Source organism: Trachemys scripta, chromosome 10 (genome assembly GCF_013100865.1).
Source record: "Trachemys scripta elegans isolate TJP31775 chromosome 10, CAS_Tse_1.0, whole genome shotgun sequence".
NCBI classification, from domain to species: domain Eukaryota; kingdom Metazoa; phylum Chordata; order Testudines; family Emydidae; genus Trachemys; species Trachemys scripta.
Window position 1 is genome coordinate 36,194,220 of NC_048307.1, and position 24,858 is coordinate 36,219,077.

The 24,858-nt window shown below is 49.0% G+C and overlaps 1 protein-coding gene across 1 annotated transcript; it reads right to left on the reverse strand.

Moving 5' to 3' along the window:
• Positions 1-4,941: 4,941 nt before the first annotated feature.
• TEDC2 (tubulin epsilon and delta complex 2) lies at positions 4,942-21,428 on the reverse strand. The gene is made up of 10 exons (XM_034783986.1): positions 21,292-21,428; positions 18,871-18,969; positions 17,816-17,871; positions 16,666-17,326; positions 13,758-13,811; positions 12,024-12,108; positions 11,489-11,597; positions 11,124-11,225; positions 8,412-8,626; positions 4,942-5,229 (listed from the first exon to the last, which is right to left on the reverse strand). The coding sequence occupies exons 1-10, from the start codon at positions 21,342-21,344 to the stop codon at positions 5,083-5,085; spliced, it is 1,581 nt and encodes a 526-aa protein (XP_034639877.1). The 5' UTR covers positions 21,345-21,428; the 3' UTR covers positions 4,942-5,082.
• Positions 21,429-24,858: the final 3,430 nt, after the last annotated feature.

The window sequence follows — 24,858 nt, forward strand, 5'->3', positions numbered from 1 at the left end:
TTAGTCTAAAATACCAAATGACGTGCAGTATGAATATGCAGGCACAATTCAGCATGACTCAGAGGAGGTACATTATTTTTAAATGTTAGTGGATAAAAAGTGATCTTAATACATTCAAAAGCAGCTTCTTTTCTGGGATTAGTGCTGCTTTATAAATTAATGCAATGTGCAACCATCACATGCAGAATTTCAAATGATCTGTAAAATGGGGATAATACCTCCCAGGGATACTGTGCTGACTGAAGGCCTCACCACGTATCACTCAAGCGAGTAAAGGCTGCTTATTCAAGTCATCCATTCAAGGTTTAGCTTTTGTAAGGGTTGAATGATAGGGCCTATTATTAGAACTTGTAAAGGGCTTCATGATCCTCAGATGGAAGACTATAGAAAAAACTTCAGAAACAGACTTCAAAGAGAAACAGCAGAACTAAAATTCATTTGCAAATTCAACACCATTAATCTGGGCTTGAATAGGGACTGGGAGTGGCTGGCTCACTACAGAAGCAGCTTTTCCTCTCCTGGAATTGACACCTCCTCATCTATTATTGGGAGTGGACTACATCCACCCTGATTGAATTGGCCCTGTCAACACTGGTTCTCCACTTGTGAAGTAACTCCCTGCTCTCCATGTGTCAGTATATAATGCCTGCATCTGTAACTTTCACTCTATGCATCCGAAGAAGTGAGGTTTTTACTCACGAAAGCTTATGCCCAAATAAATCTGTTAGTCTTTAAGGTGCCACCAGACTCCTTGTTGTTTTTATAGAAAAGCCTGGCCCTGCCCTGACTCCACCCCATCCCTGCCCCTGGCCCCGCCCCATTCCAATCTCCAAAGTCCTCGCCCTAACTCCACCCCCTCCCTATCCCTATTGGATCCCTTCCCCAAATCCCACCCTGGCCCCGCCTCTTCCCCCAGCACACCGCGTCTCCCCTCCTCCCTGCCCCACGAATCAGCTGTTTCGTGGCGCAAGTGCTGGGAGGGAGGGGGAGAAACAGGACACAGCAGCGCGCTTGCGGAGGAGGCGGAGGTGAGCTGGAGCAGGGGGGCGGGATGGGGCCACGGGGAGCTGCCGGTGGGTGCTGAGCACCCACCAATTTTTTCCGTGGATGCTCCAGCCCTGGAGCACCCACGGAGTCAGCGCCACTGATTTCTAGACTTTTGATCACCTGATCAATCACTGGCCCCACTGCCATTTCAAATGTCTTTCTTCCACTTTGAACTGATGTGACTTCACTGCAGAGGTGGCAGGCAACACAGAGAGATCTAGGGCTTTGAGCCACAAGCACAGACAGCCCAAAAGCAGGACGTATGCAGGGCAGGGATCTTTGGAGAGCATCCATTTCAAAAATGTTTTGGGCCATCTGAGTGGTCAGATTGGCTAAAATGACTATGAGAACTACCCAAACAAGATGGCTATAATTACTTAGACAAGACCACCATCACCACCAGCCCCATTTTCAAAACCACATCAATTTGAAAAGGCCAGGAAAGTAGAACAAACAGTTGTAAGGTATGACACTGAGCCAGTGAGTGTTAAGCAACCAGAAGGCTAAGTGACCAAAAAAATCAACCTTTAAGGACATATTAGACAAGTATTGAAATGGTAAACACAGTGGCGGATTAGCCACTGGGCCAATGGGGCCCATGCCCAGAGGTCCCAGCCAATTGGGGGGCCTGCAGAAAAATGGGCACCCCCATGCCCTGACTCACTCCACCCACTTGGTGCTCCTGCCATGGAGTGGGGTCAGGGTTTGCCCCACTTTGCCTGCCTGCCCAGCACTCCTGCCAGTGAGCAGAGGAGGCCCCTGTGCCCCAAACCCACTCCCCAGCAGGAGCGCCAGGAGGGTGGGGAGGAAAAGGGGGACTGCAGGAGGAAGGGGTGGGAAGGGGCCCCCACTTGCTCTGGCCCAGGGTCCCAGGCTCCACAAACTCCTAATCTGCCTCTGGGTAAACAGGGCCATTCCTTGTAAATAGGTAGCAAAGCCACATGAAATAGAATAAAGCCCTTGAAATGTAGGCCTGTACTGTTAGGGGATTAAGAATAGATACTAACTGTATTTGTCTATTTACCTATATCTTGTTAGAAGTTTAACAATGTGATCCAATTAGCTTATAGATGCTAAATTTCAATTCCTGTCTGTAATGTTTCATTACTATAGTATATTGATTCAGAGATCAAAGAGGAATATTAACATTTAGATGAAACTAGTGGTGTAATATTGTCTTTATTTCTCTTTGAAGTTTGTAGTCAACTACCTGTGAACTGTTCAAATGGTTAAGTGCCTTATGCTAATGAATGGAACTAGTTATCTGTGTGTCTAGGACACAGGGATTTACCTCAAAGCAACAATATACACTGCCTATTCTTCATCCAGGCAGGCCCCTGGTGAGATGTGTGCTGTTAAGAGGCTATTAGCCTGCTAGAGAAGTGTAAAGGAAGCTTCAGGCCTGGTCCTTACCCTTTCAGATCTGCTTAAACTTTTGTCAGGGGAAATTCAGCTCACAAACCTGAGGCCTCCTGGTGCGTCCTGGATTATCCTTGCAAATTCTCATGAAAGAATTAGAACAAACTCTACATATGGACTATTGCACTATAACCTATTGAACTGATTCTGGAAGAACTTTTACAAATCAGCAGCTCACCATCTTTGCTTTGAAACTAACCTAAGAACGTTATTCAGTTCTGTATGTATAACGATCTTTTAATCTCAGTAACTCCTTTTTAAATAAATTCTAGATTTAGTTAATAAGAATTGCCTGTATGCGTATATTTAGGTAAGATCTGAAATATTTTTGACCTGGTGGGTAGTGTGTGTTCAATCTCTTGGGATTGGTAGAACTTTATACATGGTGAATAAGGTTTTTCAATAACCCTCACTATATAGATGTGGCCGTCTGGATGGGAGCCAAAGGCTGGATTGCTTAAAGTGAACTGTATTTTAGCTTCTTGGTAACCAGTAAGGTATTACAGAAGCTGTTTGGTTACTGGTGTGGTGAATCTAATTATGAGAATAAACTGCCAGTTTTGGGGATTGTCTTCCCTATTCTTTGCAGTTTGCCCTGATTGAGCAATCTCACAGTGGCCCCTCCAGCGACCATAGTCACAGAAGGATAAAATAATGGTGTGGGGAATGGTTTCTGTAAGGAGGGTGGTGGGGACTGAGCAAGGGAAGATGGGGACTGAAAGACTATTTATGTAAAATGCTTTGAGACACCCAAGCAGAAATTCCCACTATCACAACCTAGGGTCCCTCTAAGCTGCATGGCCACACAGCTGTCTATTAAGTCCCACGCAGGGGCTCAGGGCTGCAGCTGGGAGAGATGCCTCTCTCCCAGCACGACCTGCCCGGCCCAGACTTGCCACAGCAGGGGGAGAGGAGCCCCTTCCTCGGCCTGGCCCAGGCCTGCTGGAGCTGCCGCAGCCAGGGAGAGGCACCTCTCTCCCTCTGCTCTGAGCTGCTGCAGCGAGAGAGGGCCGAGGGGAATCCTCTCTCCCCCCAACAACGCTGGGGCAGCCCACACTCCAAACCCCTCATTCCTGGCCCCACCCCAGAGTCCACACCCCAAACCCATCACCCCAACCCTCTTATCCCTAGCCCCATCCAAGCCTTCACTCCTAGCCAGAGCCCTCACCCCCTGCACCCAACCCTCTGCAAGCCTGAGCCCCCCCTGCACCCCATACCCCTGATTCCCAGCCCCACCCAAGAGCCCTCATCCCCCCTCTTCCCCAGCCCTGAGCCCCCTCCTGCACCCCAAACCCCTCACCCCCAGCCCAGAGCCCTCACACTCCCCTCCACAACACTCTGCCCCAGCCCTAAGCCCCCTTCCACACTCCAAACCCCTTGGCCCCACCCCCACCACATGAATATTGTTACGTGCATCAATATGAAGGTGATATGTCACACATCACCTCTATATTGGTGCACATAACAAAATTCATTCCGCACATGGACGTAAAAAATTAGAGGGAACACTGATCACAACCACTGGCAGTGCAGTTCTTGGCTGATGTTCCTCTCACTAATTCCAAAGCTGGTCCAGGAGCTCAGAACCCATGGGAGATAAAATACTATTCCCAAAGATCCAAATGTAACACACAAAATTCTGATTTTTAGTGAATTTTGACTACAGTAGCAATGGGTAAAAAGGTCTTAGGAAGGGCGGATTCAACATACACTCATTTTGCCCAAAGTTTCTCAATGCTGGAGAAGACACTGCAGTCAGTCATTCTTTTAGGACTGAAAACACCCTACAGCAAACAGATTATGTTCTGTTATGATATGCCCTAAACTAACAAGAGCCGGTGACCATCTAAGAAGCAATGATAATGCTACAATATCCATGGTGGCTCCTTTCATCCAATTAGATCACAAAGCGCTTACACCCAGAGACATGTCACCCTTTGCTAGAGTGCAACTGTTAAATCAGTGCACAGCAGCACCACCCAGTTTAGAGACAGGAAGGAAAGAATATCATATCTGAATCAAAATACAGGGGGGAGCTAGGGAGGTAGAATGCAATTACGCATGTTGGAATTTGGCCAGGAACCAGGGTCAAAACTACTACTCTTAGGACAAGTGCCATAGGACTGGACCGGACACTGGATTGGTCTCTGAAAGACAGCTCCTCCAGCACCACACAGTACTGGTTCAGTACTGAGGGGGAAGAGCACTACCTAGCGATCCATCCCAGCAGCACTACTTCCCGCAGCACCTGGGTTTTCCATGGACATCTCCCATCTAAGCACCCATGTGGCTCAGCCCTTCTTAGCTTGGTGGATCAGACAGGATCAAAGTTGGAGGTGATCCAGGTAAAGGACTGCACTATCCATGATAACCCACTGGATGGTAAGCCCCAGGGTAGTGGTACTTCAAAGCCCTTGTCTTCAGAACCCCTCAGCTATCAGGTAGAGAAGATAACTGGATGACTTAAGAGAGAAATGGAGTTAGAAACCAGTGTAAAATTTAATTATTTTGTTTGACAAGTGGGCAGAGGGAAAAAATTACTAGGAAAAGTTTATTTCTTGGCTCTCTCTCTCTGGGCGTGGGGATGGCCGGCAGGATAGCAGGCTGGATTCAGGGTCAGTCTGGCAGCTCATCATTCATCAGTACAGGGAACCGCTCACCTCCTTCACAGAGTTGGGTGTAAACTGAGCGGTACAGATGAGATGGAGAATCATCATGAGGGAGCCTGGATTCCAGAATGGGGAGAAGCTCGGCTATCAAAACCTGCGTGGAAGCAAACACAACATCAGCAGGTTGAAAGGCAGAGCACATTTCTAGGGCCTCCAAGTGGTTGTATGAAGCAGCAAAAGCTAGTCAGGGCATTATGGGTAATAATATCCAAATTGCTGAAGGATGGATTTCTTTCATCAGATTTAACTATCAAAGTGTCTATTCTCTGTTCGTTGGGGATGCACCATAGAGTAACCCACAGTTACCCTATCTCTAACACACCTTGTAGGGCAGCATGGTACAGATAATACTACTTATGCTTCACCACATATGGCTATACCACTCCCACGCGATGGCCCTCTCCTGGATTCTAGCCCCAGAGCTGTCTGACCCTACACAAGTCATTTACCCTCTGTGTCTCAGCCTCCATCCATTACAGTGAGAATGTCTGAGCCTTTGGAAGGAGCTTTGAAATCCACCCATGTACAAAGCTATGCAAATGGTAGGTCTGAAGTATGTGAGGGAGTGCTAAAACAACAGCTGCGTTCACACTTCTCCCAAAGGAGGTGACAGAAGCCCCTTTCCACCGGATTCATTTAAAACTAGACTAGTTCAAATATCCAAGAAGACTGGGAAACAGTCCTGCCTCACTAGGCAAAAGGGCAATGTGACCCAACAGGATTCTTTAATTTCTATAGTTCTGGCATTCCCACCATGTAGGCCCCAGCAGCAAATGGTTAGGCCTGGGCCACAGACATATGGGCACTGGCGAGTTGGAAGGAGCCAGTTTATGTTGCACTCATTTGACTCACCCTCTGCGAAGTATTTCACCTATCTCTGGACTCCCAGAACTCACCCTACATAAAACATCTATCTATTTAGGGGGCAGTCACCTGCATAGGCGTGGGAACAAGAGGTGGGGCAGGTACTGCAGCACCCGCAGGTTTCATGGTGAAAAGTTTGCTGGTGCTGTAAGAACGAAGCTAGCATTATTATGTGATTCTTGAGAATCCTGGAGCTGTGCTGCACCCATGTGGTGTAAGCAGGAATCACATTTTTTCACATTGCTTTTGAAAACACACGGTTTACAGTTTCATTAGCTGGCTTTCAGCATCCCCACTATAACAAGTGTTCCAGCCCCAGTGGTCACCCTGATATCTAGGCAGGAGGTTTCAACCACCATTCTGTAAGGGGCACTGGGACAGGCCATAAACAGAGGCCTGACATTAAGTGACATTAAAGACAGGACTTAATCGCAGGAAGGTCTATTGTGTGACAGCAGGTGCAGAGGGATTTGCCAACAGCCAGGGCATGCAGTGAGAGATGTGCAGCTAGATAACAGTAAGGGCATGTCTACACTTGCCATTTAAAGTGGAAAAAGTCCCTTTTTTGCGCAAAAACCGTGGAAGCATCTACACTTGCCCATGACTTTTTGCGGTGAAACTCAGAAGTTTCGCCACAAAAAGAAAGCCACCTCCACAAGAGGCATACAGCTCTTACCAGTGATGCTTTTGCGGTGATGTGCAAGTGAAGACACCTTCTTCCTGTTTACAGAGCTTTTAGCCTCCGCAGGATATCCCACAGTGCCTAGGTGACCACTCTGGCCAGCAGCTCTGCTGCTCTGATGCCAGGTAAACAGACATCCACCCCTCCCCATGTAAAGCCCTGGGAACTCTGAAACTCCCCTTCCTGTTTTCTTGGCAAGTGCCCACTTATCATCTGGCCAGGTGACAATGCCTGCTCCACGGAGCAAAGGATCCCCTGCTTGGAGCAATGCTGAGCTACTGGAGCTGATCAGTGTTTGGGGAGAGGAGGCTGTGCAGGGACTCAGGATGCCCCATGATCACCTCCCTCCCCTTCCCACAAGACCTATCATCAAAATGGAGAGAGCTGCACTGTGGGATAGCTGCCCTCAGTGTGCTGCTCTCATCTGCGATGGAAGTGCTGCAAATGTAAACACTCTCCGCCGCTGGTAGAAGCTAGTACACAAACCAGCGCTCATCTTTCACCAGTTCACTATCACTGTTGAAACTGACAGCGCAAAAACTCTGCAAGTGTAGACACAGCCTAACTCTCCCTTTGCTCATGAGGGTTTCCTGCGCTGCTAGCGTTTCTTTTCCAACATGTCCCTCACTCAGTTCAGGTGACTGGCATGTCAAAGTGCAGCAGTAGGATGGCACAGGGGTTGCCTTAATGGCTAAACCCTCACACTTCACCTCCGGTTGGAGGGCTCTTAGCCCAGTCTGGAGGTTCTAAGCGAGAGTTCAGTCCCGGGGAGTAGAGTCCGTACGGCTAAACCACTGCAAATAATTCAGGGCAATGGGCAATCCTTTGTGCCGAAGGCACCCAGCTCTGAGCTGGTGTGGAGATTGATCTCTCTTCTCATTCTTATTGGTGGACCAGCAAGGTCAAGGTCAATAGCAGGGCAGCCTGAGACTGAAGGAATGTGAATATAGTGCTCCTCTCTGGCCCCACGGGAGGGGCTAGACTGCTGATGGGTAGTACACGGGAAGATCACAATGCAGGTGCACAACTGAGGCAACAGCCTCCAATGGGGTCTCTAGCTATTAATGTGACAAAGAATAGACTAGGATGTTCTCCCTACAATACCAACAAACCCACCCCAACAAACTAAAAAAAGAACTAAGTCTAATAAACATGGTCTAGTTCCTGCAGTGTTGGACCAGCTTCTGCTGGTGAGAGAGAGAAGTTTTTGAGCTTACACAGAGCTCTTCTTCAGGCCTGGGAAAGGTACAGTAACACGAGGTAGAACAGATTGTTTAGCACAAGTAGTTAATGACCGGAGAGGTGTTAACGGGACATTGCCTTGAATGGTCCCTTTAATTGAGTGTTAACTACTCATGCTAACCATCCATTCCACCTTGTAACTTCGCTCTGACTGTCTGAGTACATTTCCCAGCCGTGACTAAGAGCTCTGTGTAAACCCGAAAGCATCTCTCTCACCAACAGAAGTTGGTCCAATAATTGCCTCATCCACCTCTGCTCTCTAATGCTCTAGTTCAATCAGAAGTTATGGCCTGGGTTATGCAGGACCAAACTGGATGATCACAAGGGTCCCTTTTGGCCTTAACAATGTATGCATCTTTGAAATGAATCAGAGTGTGACAGGACATGGATATGCTGAGCAAACCCCATGGCTTGGGAAATAGCTGCTGCGAGAACTAACTGTGCTGCTGCTGTTTTTCCCCCACCATGTATTTCTGCTGTTGAGTTACCTTCTGTATGTCGATTTGCTGGCGCAGCATCAGCACCTGCAGTTTCAAGGCAGCCATGTCCCTCAGCTCCTGGAAGCTGGAGTAAAAAAGGAGAGGTGTTGCCAGGACACCCGTGTCCCCACATCTTCGTCCTCTGAGTGGAGCGCAATCTGCAGGGGAGGTCCCTGCACAGTGAGTACAGTCTGCCGGGTGTACCACCATCTGGGACTCCGCAGCTATTGGGGTGGGAGGGTACAAATAAAATCAGCAAGTGCCATTTGCTCTTCCAGAATTTGGGATGAATTTAGTGTTCATGAAAATTGAAAGTAATGGACTAGTAGTTATATATAGAACCAGGCACAGGCCAAGCTTCCGCTACACAGGGTGGCCAGTGCACCTCCCTCCTGACTTGCAACCTCCCTTACTAGTCTAGTCCCAGGCCCTTTCTAAACAGAGATGATGATTGTGACAAATTGTTGCAACGGCTTCAATTGTGACCAGAGATTTAAATCCTCCACTAATGATAGATAAGGATACAATGATGTCACAGGTGGTCACCACTGTCATGGAACCCGTGAATTTTGCCATGTATTTCAACTTGACCATGAAGACAGCGAACACGTCTTGCATAAACAGGAAATGATCATGGCTTTAAAATTACTGGCAGTGTCAGCAGCAGTGAAGGAGTCAAAGTGGTTGGAACAGATGAACCCGACCGTGAACACTAATCAGGACAACAGCAACAAAATACGAGTAAAATGGCAAAACTAAGCAATGAGCAGTGAAATTCATGAAATGTTTTGGGGTAAGTGGAGAAAAATTATTTTACAAATCGGCTTGATTTTACCAGAAAGACTATTTGTGACAAGCACCTGGAAAGTGCAACACATAAGCACAAATGAGAGTCCTTAGAAGTGGAGGAAAACAGAAAACAAAACTTAAGAAAACAGTTACAGAGCTGTTAAAATTAACAGAAGCCTTTTCCTTACCCTTGACAATCCAACACTTAGAAGGTTTTTAGTATTCAACTTGCTCTAGTGCAGACCAGTTTTTAAAAGTTTTACTTACCCAAGGTTTTTGACTATCACATTCACGAATTAAAAGAAAAACTGCAAGCCTTTGAAGGAATCAGCATTGTAGCAGATGAAACTACTGATGCTGAAGACAGATATGGGCTTATAATTCTTGCTCTCTCCTTCCCAAACCAGCAGTGACAAAGTGGATACTTCAGCTGAAGGTGAACACAAGCTGGAAGGTTCTTTGCTGAATTATGAGGTTTTGGAAGCAGTTAATTTTAAAACAGCAAGCTACGCAATAAGGGAAACTGTTGAGAAATTCCTAATACCATTTGATTGCAGCACTGCAGTTGTGACAGATAATGCCAAAAACATGGGGAAATCTTGGGGTCAAGGCTTGAAACCTTTGTTTTTAAATGCTGTACACCTGACATGCATGGAAACATTTGCTTAACCTTTTGGCAAACTGTGAAGGAAAATATTTTTAAAAGTAAATGAAATAAACCTGCTTGCCCTGCATGGAAAGCTCGCTTTCATGTGTTTTTAATAGAATAAGGGAAATGTCTTCGCATCCCACCAGCCCCAATAATAACCATATGGAACAGCTGGTTAAAAGCAGGTCTTTATAACCTTGCATATGCTGAGGATTTCGTTTTGTGGGGTGTGGTTTTTGTTTTGTTTCTTACACAAAGGAGACTGGTCAGAGCAGTTCAGGTTGAAGAGATTGTTGATCTCTGCCAATCTGCAGCAGTTATTGAAGAACTGGAGGCTCTTAAGAAGTCTGCATCCCAAATCATGAATACTCTCATGGTTTACGAAGGGCCAACAGTTCGTGCTCATTAAGTGAAAAATGGCAATTGCGATCTTGCGCTGGAGGCCGAGAGCTGCACTGAAACATGCCAACATCCAGCAACAAAACCTGCACCTTTAGAAAACTCAAAAAAATTAAGTTATGCATGGAAACTGACTCAATATCCCTCTTTTGCCAACCCGCTGACGCTTCTTTCAGGACATGCCATGTATTTCAGCCACATCAAGCAAAACACCGAAACATTTTTGAGGCCACAACATTTGAAAATATCCTACTGTATGAAGACAATATTCCAGCACAGAGAGTATATTGGACTTACTGGGAAGCATTTCAAGAACTGAGCAGTGATGACATTTTACAGGTCTGGAGAAGCATGAAACCCTGATTTCCAGTTCTTGCAGTGGCTACCCTGTGATGCTTAACAGCACCAGTCAACAGTGTGGACACAGAAAGATCATTCTCATCTTTAATAATGTGCTCAGGGATGAGAGACGTCGCATCAAAAGTGACACACTCAAAATATAACTTGGACCAAAATCACAGCCGTGTGTAAGTGGAAATTAACAAAATAACTTGTTGTATTAATAAATGCATATTTATGTTCACATTCCCTTATTACACAATTATTTTGTTGCTGTGACCATAGCATGAATTTTTTTTATTGTGACTGTGCCGTAAATTATGCATAATTTTACTGTGACAAAATCATATCCATAATACTAGACTAGTCTCTTTAACCCACAAGTAATATTAACACACCCTGTCCATGAGTTCCCCCTCTCTCAGCTGCATCTTTGACATTTTATCTAACAACATGGGTCTCAGGCTAATCACAAGCACCAAACTATTGCTCAAACAGGGCAGGCTGCTTAGACACTTGACCATTACAGCAGATATTGGCCTCACCTGCTCGCAGCAGCTGCAGCTTGTGCAAACACTGGGATGCTGTGTCTTGCAGGCCTTCCAGGGTCAGGAGACATTTGTACTCTCTCTCCCACGTTGGGTGGCCTGGAGGAGAAGCGGAGAGGAAAACTAGCAGGCCCAGAGATATGAAATTACACAGAACCATCACGATTCAGTAATTCTGTTACTTCCCAAGCCCATACCAGCAAGTGAAAGGTACCATATCTGACTACTCCAAAGCAGGGAAGGGGACTGTCACCTGTCTCATCCATTGCTCTGGTCTCCTTAAGCCACAGACAGCTGAGTACACCTGGCAAGACACAAGCAGGTGGGGAAATCATTTGAGCTGCCATTAGTGCATTTCTTACCTGTGGTCTCAGCTTCCATGTACTGGCCCAGGAGAGAATGTGCATCACGCAGGACCATCACCTCCTCTTCTATCTCTGCAGGACTAAAGGCTGGTGCAGAGGAACAAAACTTATAGCAGCTTAAGGAGCATTTCCTTTAGATCCAGGTGCGAGTATGGCAAACCCCTTCCTTCAGTCACCACCCTCATGCCCAGAGCTTAGTTCTTTGGGATTCCAGGACAGATGTAAAGGGCAAGCAGCACACAAGATGACACTGCAGAGGATGGAGGTGGTGGGGGAGAGAAAGGATGTCTAAATGTGTTGTTTACTAATGGCTCTGTTTGTCTGCATTAAAATACCCAAGTTTCTGCAAACAGGGAAGATCTGCAGTGGGAGTGGAACCCTTTCCACAAGCTCTGGATGGAACTCTTTCTGTCACAGGCACACCTCCTGGAGACGGGGTACCTCTCCAATGGTTTGAAGAGGATGCCCATCAAGCTGCCCCATGTGGCTGCATGCCATCGTCTAAAGGGACAGGAGAGGTAAAAAAGGATACGGTCGCCTGCATTCTCTCTAGAAAGCGACTCCTTGCAGCAGCTGTGGCTGAGCTGCTTTGGCACAGATGACACTTCTCCCACAGTCTGAAAATTCAAGACAGGGGGGGGGGGGGGAGGGAAGAATTATACACACAGAGGCAACAGATCTTCCTGCACACGGGTACAATATTCCCCAGAGAACCTGTATGATTTCTACCAGCTTCTCCTTAGATGAAAAATTTCCAAGGTTTCTCTAATTCAGCGTGTTGTGGCAGGACAGCATGTGTGGGAAGAGGCGTGATGGTGCCACCTCTCCACTAGGGTGCTCCAGGAACTTTCTAATGGACGTCAGCAAGGTGGGCAGACAGATCCCAGGAATCTTGTGTTCGAGGGGTCTCTTGGGAACACAGGTGCCTTATACAAAGAATGGAGGAGGAGAGCTGACAGTGGGATATGTTCCACTTACACAAGGTCTCCATAATTCTGCACTGACCCAACCACCTACAAGAATATGGCCACATGACACTAAGTATTTCAGCCACACTCCAGAAACCTACTGCAAAAAAATGAGGGATAGCAGAAAATGAGGGATAGCAGCAGTACATTTAAAATAACTATCCAGTATGTGGCTGACTGAACCATGGGCTACTGTGTCCCACTCCTAGATTAAGTTTTAGCTCTGTCAAGACGGATCATTTTAAAACTGCACTGTCAGAGGAAAGTTGTAATGCGAAACAGCAAGGTTAATGGAATAGGAAAAAATAGATATTACCCTGTTAGATCCATTTCCCCTGTAAGGGAACTTTGGGGACGCAGAGCTAAACTGGTAGGTTATTTTCACTTTGCCATGTAAGTTCAAAGAAGCAGTAAAGAGACTAAAATTGCACAGAAAAATCAGAGAAATCTATGTACTTGGCTAAGAGATGACTAACAGGTGACTTGATGATAATCTGCAAGCATTTGGAAGGTGCCAATTCCCAAGAAGGGGAGAAATTGTTTGGGACACTACCCACTCGCTAGGTGCAACGTTAGGAACAAACGTGTGTATCTGGCCCTGAATTCAGACTGGAAATTACAGGTTTCTAACCCTTAGAAGAGGGAGGTTCTGGAAAAACCTAACTAGTTTTAAGATGAAGTTTGATAAATTCACAGATTCACATGACAGGTGGCCTGCAATAGCAAGGGACTGGACTCGGTGATTCTTCCAGTCCTACTTATGCTGAGCATCAAGACAGACATCACCCCAGTGGGTTCTACTAAACTGTGGAATGATCTGCCAAAGGAAGTGGGTCAGAGCCCCATTGTTTGGGAAGTTGAAAATCAGACCAACAAAAGCACTGGGACTGGCAGGGGTTGGTCTCTAACTTCTATGACAGAGTATTTGGAAATACGTTTGCACCACTGCAAAGTTATATACAGGCTAAAGACCATGACTTTCCTTGGAATTCTTCAGATTTTTAAAATGTTGGGGTGAATTTCGTAAGCTTTCATGCCTTTGGAAGTGACAGTGTACTGCCACTGGCAGGCTCCATGCAAGCTCCCATGCACAGCTCTGCCAAGGTCCCTCAAGTCTGATCTGCAGCAATCCCTGCTATTCCAGTCTCAGGCTTTCCACACAGCTCTGCCAATGCCCCTCAAATGCTGCAGCATTTTTTAGGCTTCCTCTCCATCAGGCTGCAAAGCCCAGGCCCCTCCCTTTACACCTCCCCCGCCACCAGAAGAACCCCAAGTAGGACTGGTGGTCATAGCTTTACCTGGAGTTCCTGGAATAGGCTTTCCTATAGGGAAGCGGTAGCTTCAACAAAGACCTGCAAAGAAGAGAGATTTCAGTAACAACTGCCAAAGAGCAGCAGAGCAGGATCAGGACACTGTATCCTGTTCCTAATCTTTTATTTGAGGATAGTGATGTCTACATTTGCAACAAATTTAGTGCTGGTGAAAAGCGCCAGCCTGACCGCTCTGGAGACTGAATCCTCCATGCATTGAACTACAACACCAGCCAGCGGAAACATCCCCCAAGCTGCCCAATCAACCATCTCCAGTGAGCCCTGAAGGAATAGGATCTGCATGGCTCAGAGTGACCACGGAGCAGCCTGAGAAGAGCCACATCTATCCATCACCATCACTCTGAGAGAGAAGGGGGCTGGCCACCTGGAGCTGAGAGGTTCTGTGCATGTGTCCAAACCCCATGGCAATCCCATCCCATAAGCTGGAACACAGACTTGGAAGCAGGATCTACCAGCAGCTGCAGGGTGAAGGCTGCCCAAGCTAAAGGGAGCTGCCACTGCAGGTTGATGAGGGCTAGACACATTGAAATCTCTTACTAACAACCATCATCATGACTGTGCCTAGCGAGGTTCAGCAGCCCCAGCAGCATTGCTCCAAGGCAGCGTCAGTGACACGTGAAGAAGTGGAAGAAAAATGGGGGGCATTTTATCTCTCTCTTCCTCATAGAAGAGACTAGGGGAGCTGAATTGTAGAGTGGAATCTCTCATAAATTACTTTTGCAAAAACCTGGGCTGCCAGTTTATAGCTAACTAAGCACATGCACACACACAGTAAGCACTGCAGTGCTGCATTAACAAAGATTTTAAACAAATTGGCATATTCAAATGCTGGTTCCCCCAGCAACACTAATTAAGTTTCCTTGTGCACACTGCATTGCTATGTGAATGGTGTTATCTTTTGCCTTCATGCAGACACACGAGGCAGATAAGTTGTAGCAGCAGCAATCATAACTGCGTTTCCTGGTTTGGGTGCAAGTCACACCTGAACTGCATTGCTCCAGTAACAGTTTTTGTATTTCCCTTTTTTTTATTTAAACATTATATATTAAAACAGTGATACTCAGACCTCAGTGGATCAGGTGCCAAATTAGCGATCAACATTACCCAAATGAGCCACAGTTGTGTGACGCCATTGGTTCATTTACTATTTTATATATTATTCTCACAGCAAAATGACTGCTCAAGTATTATTTTATTAACTACAATTGGTTAACATAGTAAAAGCATCCTGATTTAATTATTATTAACCAATCCAAGTTATTAACCAATCACATGGTTTTAAAATCATGTGCTGCAAAGAGTCACAGGAGACACATTAAAGAGCCACTTCCAGCTCATGAGCCTCAGTCTGAGTACCACTGTATGAAAACAAGACACTGATTGATTTGATTGATTTGACAGTGTTCTTATTGGCCAAAATTTTCCAAAGCACCTAAGTGACTTAGAAGCCTAAGTCCCATTGACTTCTAATAGGATTTAGGCACTTTTGAAAAATTTAAGCATCAACTAAATTCAGTTTTCACATATCCCATGCATAACTCCAGAGAAATCAATGGGCAAAATATGTTAAATCCAGGTAGAATCTTCCCTGGCTGTAGTGGTCACTGTATCATATTCCTAAGAGATACACTTCTGTACAGATCAGGATGCTCTTCATTAATCATATGTTTTTGCAATACATCAAAGGCACCAGTTGGGATTAAGTCTATGTCAGCTTTGCTAAGTGTGAAGCCATTTTTGGGGAGTATAAAATATGGAATTCAAAACATTTAACTGACAGAAAGAGAGGATCTAAAATAAAACAAAGGTCCAAGGGAATTTTACTAAGCAAACTTTGGAAAATAGTCACAGCTGGGGTAAGAAACATCATCCAAGGGGTTATTTTTATTAAATTTGATTAAAGTTATACGTAGGCTTGGAAGAATTAACTTTTTATCAGTAAATGTCAATACAGGTCGATTTCACCATAGACACTCAAATCAGTGAAAAAAACCGTCCATCCATTACAGAAATTTACATCTAGGCAAAGTAAGAAAAATCCTACTTGAGAACTTATTGGAGTTGGATTGAAGGCTACTTCCTTTGTACTGTATATTTTGACATGTGATTTGACAATTTGTATATTAACTGTTATAAAGCTTTAACCTTTTGAATCTCAGTATCTGCTGTCATTAAATAATTAGTTTGACCCCCCCAATAATTTCCACCAACTGTGAAAATTTAAATTGATAAATTTAAAAATAAAGTTTGAAACACATAATTTTGTGTAACTATAAAAATTTAAGTCAATAAAAATAAAAAAAAATAAAAACTTAAAAATAAACATTGGTATTATCCTTCAAAATTATAAAAACAACAAAAACTGAATTCTGCCAAGCATAGTTATAAGCATCTAAAAATAGGGGCCTCCTTGATAATTCTAAAGCAGAGGCGGGCAAACTTTTTGGCTTGAGGGCCGCATCAGGTTTTGGAAATTTTATGGAGGGCCGGTTAGGGGGGCATGGCCCGGCCCCCACCCCCTATCTGCCCCCGCCCCGCTTCTCGCCCCCTGATGGCTGCCCCAGGAGCTCACAGCCCCACCGCCCAGAGCATTGCGCGGGCGGTGGGGCGAGGCTGCAGGGGAGGGGCCGGGGGCGAGCCTCCCGGGCCAGGAGCTCAGGGGCCGGGCAGGAGAGTTCTGCGGGCTGGATGTGGCCCGTGGGCCATAGTTTGCCCACCTCTGTTCTAAAGGCAACATTGGGGGCAGCAATGACACAGAACTAGGCCCCAGTGAATGCTAGGAAAGATCAGCTCCTGTGTGGACGAGCTGAGAAGAGAAATGGAGTTTGAATACTGAACAAACTAAGATTACTAGCGCCTGCTGACAAGAACGTACCCCTTTTCCTGGAGGGTGAATGTGCGGGCCGTGGTACTCCCCACAGGGATATCTCCTGCTGTATAGCTCTGTGTCACTGGAGACTCTGCCAAGGAACCAGGACAATCATTCTCTGGATCAATTCCCTGTAGGATGACAGCTACCGAGTTTTTCCCACTAGCAGAGCCTCCAAAGGAAGAAGAGCTCTGCTGCTGGTGCAGGGGAGAGCTGGGCGAGCCAGATGGTTCTGCAGCAGCACAGAACTCTTGCTGAATCACACTGGCAGCTGGCACAATCTTCCTCACTTGTTGGAGGGCAGCCCCTTTAGTTGAGCCCTTCCCAGCCACCTTTGGAGCCCTGGAGCTCTGACTGGTGGGTGCTTTCACAGGATCAGTCCTGTACGGAGCTTTCAGCATATAGGCTGAGAGTTTTTTGGAAGAGGCAGCCTTTTTGCACACAGATGTCACCTTGATGGTCTTAGGGACACTCTCTTTAGACAAAGGTGCCTGCTGCATTCTAACAGCGCTGGTAGCAGGTTTCTTCTCTGCTGCCTTCTTTCCTTCTGCAGCTCCTAGGGCCGCCGAAGGATTTCGCAGGGTGCTTTTCCGGACTCTTAATGCTCTCTCCAGGGCTCTGTTCAGCAGCTCCAGCTCCTCCAGTTCCTTGGGTGAAGGCTCACTCTCTACAAGAGCAGAAGGTGTATCAGGAAGCCATAATGACCAAGCCCCTTCCTTCCCCATTCCTCACTATACTGGCTCACTCCTCCAGATTTCTCAGAGGAGACCATCGTCTATAACAAGGAAGCAGAGGGACTTTTCACTACACTCCTGCAGTCTCAGGTTGGAAAACTCCTGAAAGAGTCAGGATGGATGGCAACCGTGCAGAAACTGACATCTCTCCACAGTGACCAACCCTTCCACAAACAGGTGACATTCACAGACGTCCCTTTCAGGCTTGCACCTGTGGTGGCAAGACCCGTAGCTGGATTCTGCTCTCAGTTACCTAGGTGTGAATCCAGATTAAATCCATGGAAGTCAACAGAGGCACAGAAGAGAATCAGGCCCCTTGTTAGCAGGGAACATCAGAAGGAATTCCCAGGAAGCAGATTAGATCATCACCGACCAGACTGAGCACGGACACAACACAGAGATGGCAAGAAGAAAAGGCTCACCTTGGTCACCCTTTCGGCCATTCTCTGGCTTTGGACTCTCAGGAGTTTGCACTTTCCTGGGGAGGGGGAAACAAACACAGAACACATGAAGGATGTGACTGTACTCTGACAGCCAGGGTTAACAACGATATAAGTGCCCCCTATCCTTTGAGCAGGGCCTGGCCAGCAGGAGAATTTCAGGGGACACTAGACAGCCCAAAGCACACACAACCCTTTAGTCAGTCCTCCATTCTCTTCTGCAGGGAGGCACCGTTCACTGGGCAGTATTGCATTGGTAGAGCTGGGGGTGAGAAAAGACATAGGACACAAACAGCAGGAGGAGCTTCAGGTCAGGACTGCAGAGGGAGATATTTGCTTAATGCTTCATTCAGGCTAGCAATACAGAGCAATCCCTTCATAAGCACAAAAAGCATATCCATGAAAACAGAAAAGCACAGCTCCAGAGCAGGGGATTATTACCTGGTACTGTAGCAACTAAAAGGGCTACATGATGAGCACAGGGCTGTGCCCCATTCACAGGAAGTCAGACGCTGGGAGATCAGTATTGGAATGCTGAGGATTTTTTATTTTTTTTTAAAGCAGCTTGCGAAAGAAAGAACAAAGGATTTTTGAGCACAAGTCTTGCACACCCTGCCATGACCCAGGGCGCCAAAATGGAACCCACTAAGGGAAGAAGGAAGTAGGTTTGTGCCCACTTTTTTTTCTTGTTTATGATGGACAAACAACCCCAACCCTTTATGACCTTCTCTAAGAATTTTTTTTCAGCTTATATTCTTACATTAGACATCAAGGTCTGCCCTGTTTTTCTAGGAGACACGCTGGACAACCAGAAAGCTATTAGGATTATGACATCAGAGACAGTATACCGGTGAAACACAATTCGTTACCCCACAGAGTCTCGATGGGAGAGCTGGGAATAAAATCCAGCTCTCCCAACTCCTGCTCCTGAGTTTTAGCCACTAGGCAATGTTCTCTCCTTGCCTCTACAAGACATCAAGCAATGCAGGCATCTTTAGCAGCTTTCAGTCATCTTTTGCCACCCACTGACGACTCACCAGTCTCCAAGAAGGGCCCGACACAGGGTTAGATTGTCCTCTAGCTTCTTCTTTTGCTCAGCACAGTCTTCCAGGGCCTGACTGAGAATGGAAGCCAGCCTGGAAATGGAACCACAGTTAGGTTTTCCTTTCATCCTATTGCATTACAAATGCCATTGCCTCCTGCTTTGCACACTGCTTTACCAGAACAGCTATATTTTAACCCATCTGCATCCACCCCAGATTAGGCACTTGGGGAAACCATGGACTGGCAGTCCTTCTGGGTGGATTGAAAACAAATACAAAACATTTTAACCATAACAACAGGGCTTTGCTCCTCTCCAAGGACCGTATGAACGTGAATTCAACCTTCCAGGCACTCTGTGATCTTTGGTACATCAATGAATCTCTCAGGGCCACTGGAAGGATCAGGGTCCTGGCTTGCAACACCCTGCTATAACCACTAGGAACAAAGACGTGGGTTTTACCTACAAAAGCTTATGCCCAAATAAATCTGTTAGGCTACAGCTACACTACAGGGGGGAGTCGATTTAAGATACGCAAATTCAGCTACATGAATAGCGTAGCTGAATTCGACGTATCGCAGCCGACTTACCCCGCTGTGAGGACGGCGGCAAAATCGACCTCTGCGGCTTCCTGTTGACGGCGCTTACTCCCACCTCCGCTGGTGGAGTAAGAGCGTCGATTCGGGGATTGATTGTTACGTCCCAACGGGACGCGATAAATCGATCCCCGAGAGGTTGATTTCTACCCGCCGATTCAGGCGGGTAGTGTAGACCCAGCCTTAGTCTTTAAGGTGCTGTGCCACCAGACTCCTAAGGCTTCCTCAAGCAGCCCTCCTCCACCCCCTCCCCCTACACATAGTTCCACTGAGCAAGGAAGGGCTGCAGCATCAGGCTCTACAAGCATGCACTATTCCTGAATTCTTTGGGTACAAAGGACTCCACTCCAGCTGCAATATACAGCCCCGCCCCCTCAGCTCTTCCCTTTCTCCTGTGAGCAGGGCCGGCTCCAGGCACCAGCCCACCAAGCATGTGCTTGGGGCGGCTGGAGTGGGGGGCGGCGCGGCGCTCCGGCCCGAGAGCGGGCAGCGACTGGGCTCGCCGCCCTCCCCACTGCGCTCCGGCCAGGGAGAGCGGAGCCACGGCCGGGCTCGGCGCCAGGGAGAGCAGAGCCGCTGCCGGGCTCGGCGCCCTCCCCTGCCGCGCTCCCTGTGGGGGCAGGGGGCAGCAAAAAAGCCAGAGCCGGCCCTGCCTGTGAGGCCCTACTGTCTCTCAGGCTACATCTACACTACAGGGGGGGTCGATTTAAGATACGCAAATTCAGCTACGCGAATAGCGTAGCTGAATTCGACGTATTGCAGCCGACTTACCCCGCTGTAGGGACGGCGGCAAAATCGACCTCTGCGGCTTCCCGTCGACGGCGCTTACTCCCACCTCCGCTGGTGGAGTAAGAGCGTCGATTCGGGGATCGATTGTCGCGTCCCATCGAAATCGATCCCCGAGAGGTCGATTTCTACCCGCTGATTCAGGCGGGTAGTGTAGACCCAGCCTCAGTAGAATCACAGCTTTCCTTTTGTAAAAAGTTTCTAATCTTCAGAGGTGTGGAGAGGAGTTTGGAAATGTGACGAGAGGGCAAAGAACTCCAAATTTGGTATTTCTAAGCCAGTCGCATGATTTTGAGGCCTGGCTCATGGCATTTCAGCACTTGGGGATAGCAATACTGAAGGAGGGGGAGGGGAGAGCAAGGCTTTTGTTATAAGCCTTCAAATGTGGGGGGAAGAATGGGGGGTTTGCACCTCCCCTCAGGGACCTCCATAGGGATTAAAGAAGGAGGAATACAGCTATACGCAGAGGTGGTTCTTTCTCTCCCCCACATCCCCGCTTGGGTACACAGATCCACAAGGCCCCCCTCCTCGCCTGGTGCAGCAAGAACTCCCCATCCCAATTCAATCTACATCAGCCCAGCCCTGGAACACAATACACCCCATCCCGCACTCTCCCTTGGGGACCCCAGCTAGCTAGCCCCCCAGGAGCCTGCCATCCCCACTCCCACCACCTGCATTATACTGCTCCACTGGGGACCCCAGCTAGCTAGCCCCCCCCAGGAGTCAGCCAGCCCCATTATACCGCTCCATTGGGGACCCCGGCTAGCTAGCCCCCCAGGAGTCAGCCAGCCCCATTATACCGCTCCATTGGGGACCCCGGCTAGCTAGCCCCTAGGACCCTGCCAGCCCCCCTCCCTACCTCTCCATTGGGGACCCGCAACTAGCTAGTCCCGCAAGACCCTGCCAGCCCCCTTCACCCAGCGAAGCTGCACACCAAGGCTCGGCCCGGCCCTGCCCACAGCGCTAGGGAGGAGACGCAGCCGCGGCCCGGAGTCGCGGGGTGCAAGCTGTGGGGGGGCCGCACACGCCCCTACCTGCGGGCACGGCCGACCGGCAGCATGCTGCGGGGCGGGCAGGGGGCAGGCATGGGACACCCCTCGCGCTCTCCGCTGCTTCCTGCAAACTGCCGCCGCCACAAGCTCCGCCCCGCCGGGCCAGCCCTGCCTAGCGCAGGCCGGGCCGCAGCTGCGCGCTGCCTTCCCCGCCCACAAGTGTCCGTGTCCCCTTCGCCGGGCCAGGAGCCGGTCACTATGCCAGCTCAGCCAGGGCCGCGGGGAGCAGGGGCGCCTGGCCCGGGGGCAAGGTCATCGCCCTATAGCACCGTGCCACGGGGATCCACCCAGGGTACGTCTACATGGGGTCACGTAGGGAAGTGACTCTGAATTTACTGAGCTATAGGTTAGGTCTATGTAAGTGGTCTTGCGTTTTGGGCTTGTCTACAGTACCCGCCGGATTGGCACGCAGTGATCGATCCAGCGGGGTTGATAAATCGACCGCTGAGCGCTCTCCAGTACTCCACCAGAACGAGAAGCACAAGCGGAGTCGAGGGGAGAGTGTCAGCTGTCGACTCACTGCAGTGAAGTAAGTAGCTCTAAGTACCTTGACTTCAGCTACGCTATTCACGTAGCTGAATTTGCGTATCTTAGATCGACCCCGCAAGGTAGTGTAGATAAGCCCCTAGTCGTGGTAGCCGCTATAAGTGCCTCTCAACCCCAGTATCAACCCCTTTGCCTGCTGAGCTGTGTAGAGTCAACGTTGATGTAGTTAGGGTGATGCAGTGTCATTGCAGACCAGTGGTCCCCAAACTGGGGGGTGTGGAGAAATGTCAGAGGGCTGCGGTGAGGCCCAGGTCAGCCCCACAGGGGGCAGGAAGGCAGCGCCATTCAGCTCTGCTCTGTCCCCAGCTCTGCTCCAGTCCCACTCCCAGCTGCAGCTGGGGTCCTGGGCCCAACTCTACTCCTGGCTGCAGCCCCTGCCTTTGCTCTGGGCCCCGACCATGGCTCCCAACCTCTGTTCCCCGGGGAGGGTGATGTAGACAGGTTCCATTACAGGTAAGGAGGGCATGATGGAAAAAATTTGGTGTAGGCAGTGTGTTGCTTACATCAACTGTTACTGGCTTCCAGGAGTGCACAATACCCTACGCTGACAGTACAATGGAAACAAGCACTCCTGGTGAGATCGCGCACCGCTGACACTAGGAGCCAAGCGTGCACACACAAGCAATTTAATGGCTGAGTTGGCTATATGTCAATGTAAGTTAGGTCGATATAATTTTGTAGTGTAGATATGGCCTAAGGGTGTGAATTTTAAAATGGGTTGGTTAAACCACATTAAACCCTTGTGTAGGTGCTCTTAGGGTACATCTACACTACAGCGGGGAGTCGATTTAAGATACGCAAATTCAGCTACGTGAATAGCGTAGCTGAATTCGACGTATTACAGCCGACTTACCCCGTTGTGAGGACGGCGGCAAAATCGACTTCTGCCGCTTTTTGTCGGCGGCGCTTACTACCACCTCCGCTGGTGGAGTTAGAGCGCCGATTCGGGGATCGATTGTCGCGTCCCGACGGGACGCGATAAATCGATCCCCGAGAGGTCGATTTCTACCCGCCGATTCAGGCGGGTAGTATAGACCAGGCCTTATTTGGAATTAAAGAGGTCTTAATTCTCAATTAGCTTAATTCACTATAGGGTTTAATACAGTTTAACTAATCTGCTTTAAATTTACACCTCTAGTTAATTGGGATTAATTTTCCAGAGAGTCTCCTTGTAAACAAGCCCTGATTAGCACCAGATCAGAAGTCTGTTTCCATGCAGTAATGAGGATGGAGCCCTGGCACCACCTGCACCAGCCCTGAAACAGCATGGCAGGGCTGCCCCATCCTGATATAGCGGGGCTTTCTGACTCCCATAAGAGGGCCATGCATTTGCCATACACTGTGAGTTAAATTCCCTGTAAGCTGCTTGGCTGCCTATTAAGTGCCATACAGGCAGGGCCGGTGCAAGGATGTTTCGTGCCCTAGGCGAAACTTCCACCTTGTGCCCTCCCCCCTCCCCGAGCCCTGTGGCAGCTCCCCGCCCCCCCCCCCGCCCTGAGGTGCCCCCCCTGCGGCAGCTCCCCACTCCCCCTCTGCCCTGAGGCACCTCCCCCGTGGCAGTTCCCCCCCCCTCCGCCCGGGGAGCCGGGCGGGAGCTCCCCGCCCCAGCTCACCTCTGCTCCACCTCCTCTCTGAGCACGCCGTCGCTGCTCCACTTCTCCCGCCTCCCAGGCTTGCGGAACCAATCAGCTGTTTGGCACGGCAAGCCTGGGAGGGAGAGAAGCAGAGTGGGGCGGTGTGCTCAGGGGAGGAGGCGGAGCAGAGGTGAGCTGGGGCGGAGAGTTCCCCTGCGTGCCGCCCCCCCCACACTTGCTGCAGGCGGCCCTCCCCGCACCCCCCTGCCCCAGCTCCCTCCGCCGACGATAACCGGGGTGGCCGAAGATCCGGCTGCCGCAGTCGCCACCGAAGAAAATGCTGCCCCTCAAATCCTAGTGCCCTAGGCGACCGCCTATGTCACCTAATAGGTTGCACCGGCCCTGCATACAGGTGCTCAGGGCTGCAGCAGGGAGAGATGCCTCTCCCCAAGCCCTGGACCTGCAGCGGCGCCCCTCCCCTGGCCACAACCCAGCCTGGCCTGGACCTGCCATGGCCAGTGGAGAGTTAGCTCTCCCCCTCAGCCCACGTGCTGCTGTGGGGAGAGAGAGCTTGGGGGGGGGAGTCCTCTCTCCCCACCTTAGCTCTGGGGAGCCCCACTGCACCCCAAACCCCTCATCCCCAACCTTACCCCACAGCCCACACCTCCATCCGGAGCCCTCACCCCCCCATATCCCAACCCTCTGCCCCAGCCCTGAGCCCCTCATCCCTGCCCCACCCCAGAGCCCTCACCCCCCCACACTCCAACCCTCTGTCTCAGCTGTGAGCTCCCTCTCACACTCTGAACCCCTCGGCCCACATAAATTTTGTTATGTACACAATATGGAGGTGACGTGTCACACATCACCTCCATATTGGTGCACAAAACAAAATTCATTCTGCACATGGGTGGGAAAAATTAGAGGAAACGCTGACCGTGAAACCCCATGCAAAAGAGCCAACCCCCCAGCACAGCCAGCCCACATCATTGAAAGGCAGCAGGATTCCCAGTACGCAAACCACCAGCAGCTGCCCTGTGCCCAAAGAGTCACTGCACAGGCCACCCAGAGGGAACTCAGAAAGCCAGGCTTTGCTGCACCCCTTGCACAGAGCTGTCCTGTTCCCCAGCTGCTATTTATTATTATTATTTATTTGTATTGTGGCAGCGCCTAGGAGCTTCAGACGTGATCCAGGACCCATCGCTTTAGGTGCTGTACGTACACAGAACAAAAAGCTGGTTCTTGCCCAGCAAACTGACAATCTAAGTGTAAGACCCGAGACAACAACATACGGATACAGACAGACAGGGAGCACAAGGAAACTACGCAACAGTGTTGGTTCCCAGGATGGGCCGTGGTCTCAACACACCAGCAGCCTAACCATTGACAAACTAGTTTTGCAGGCATCATGTCAAAGCAGAGCATCATGTCA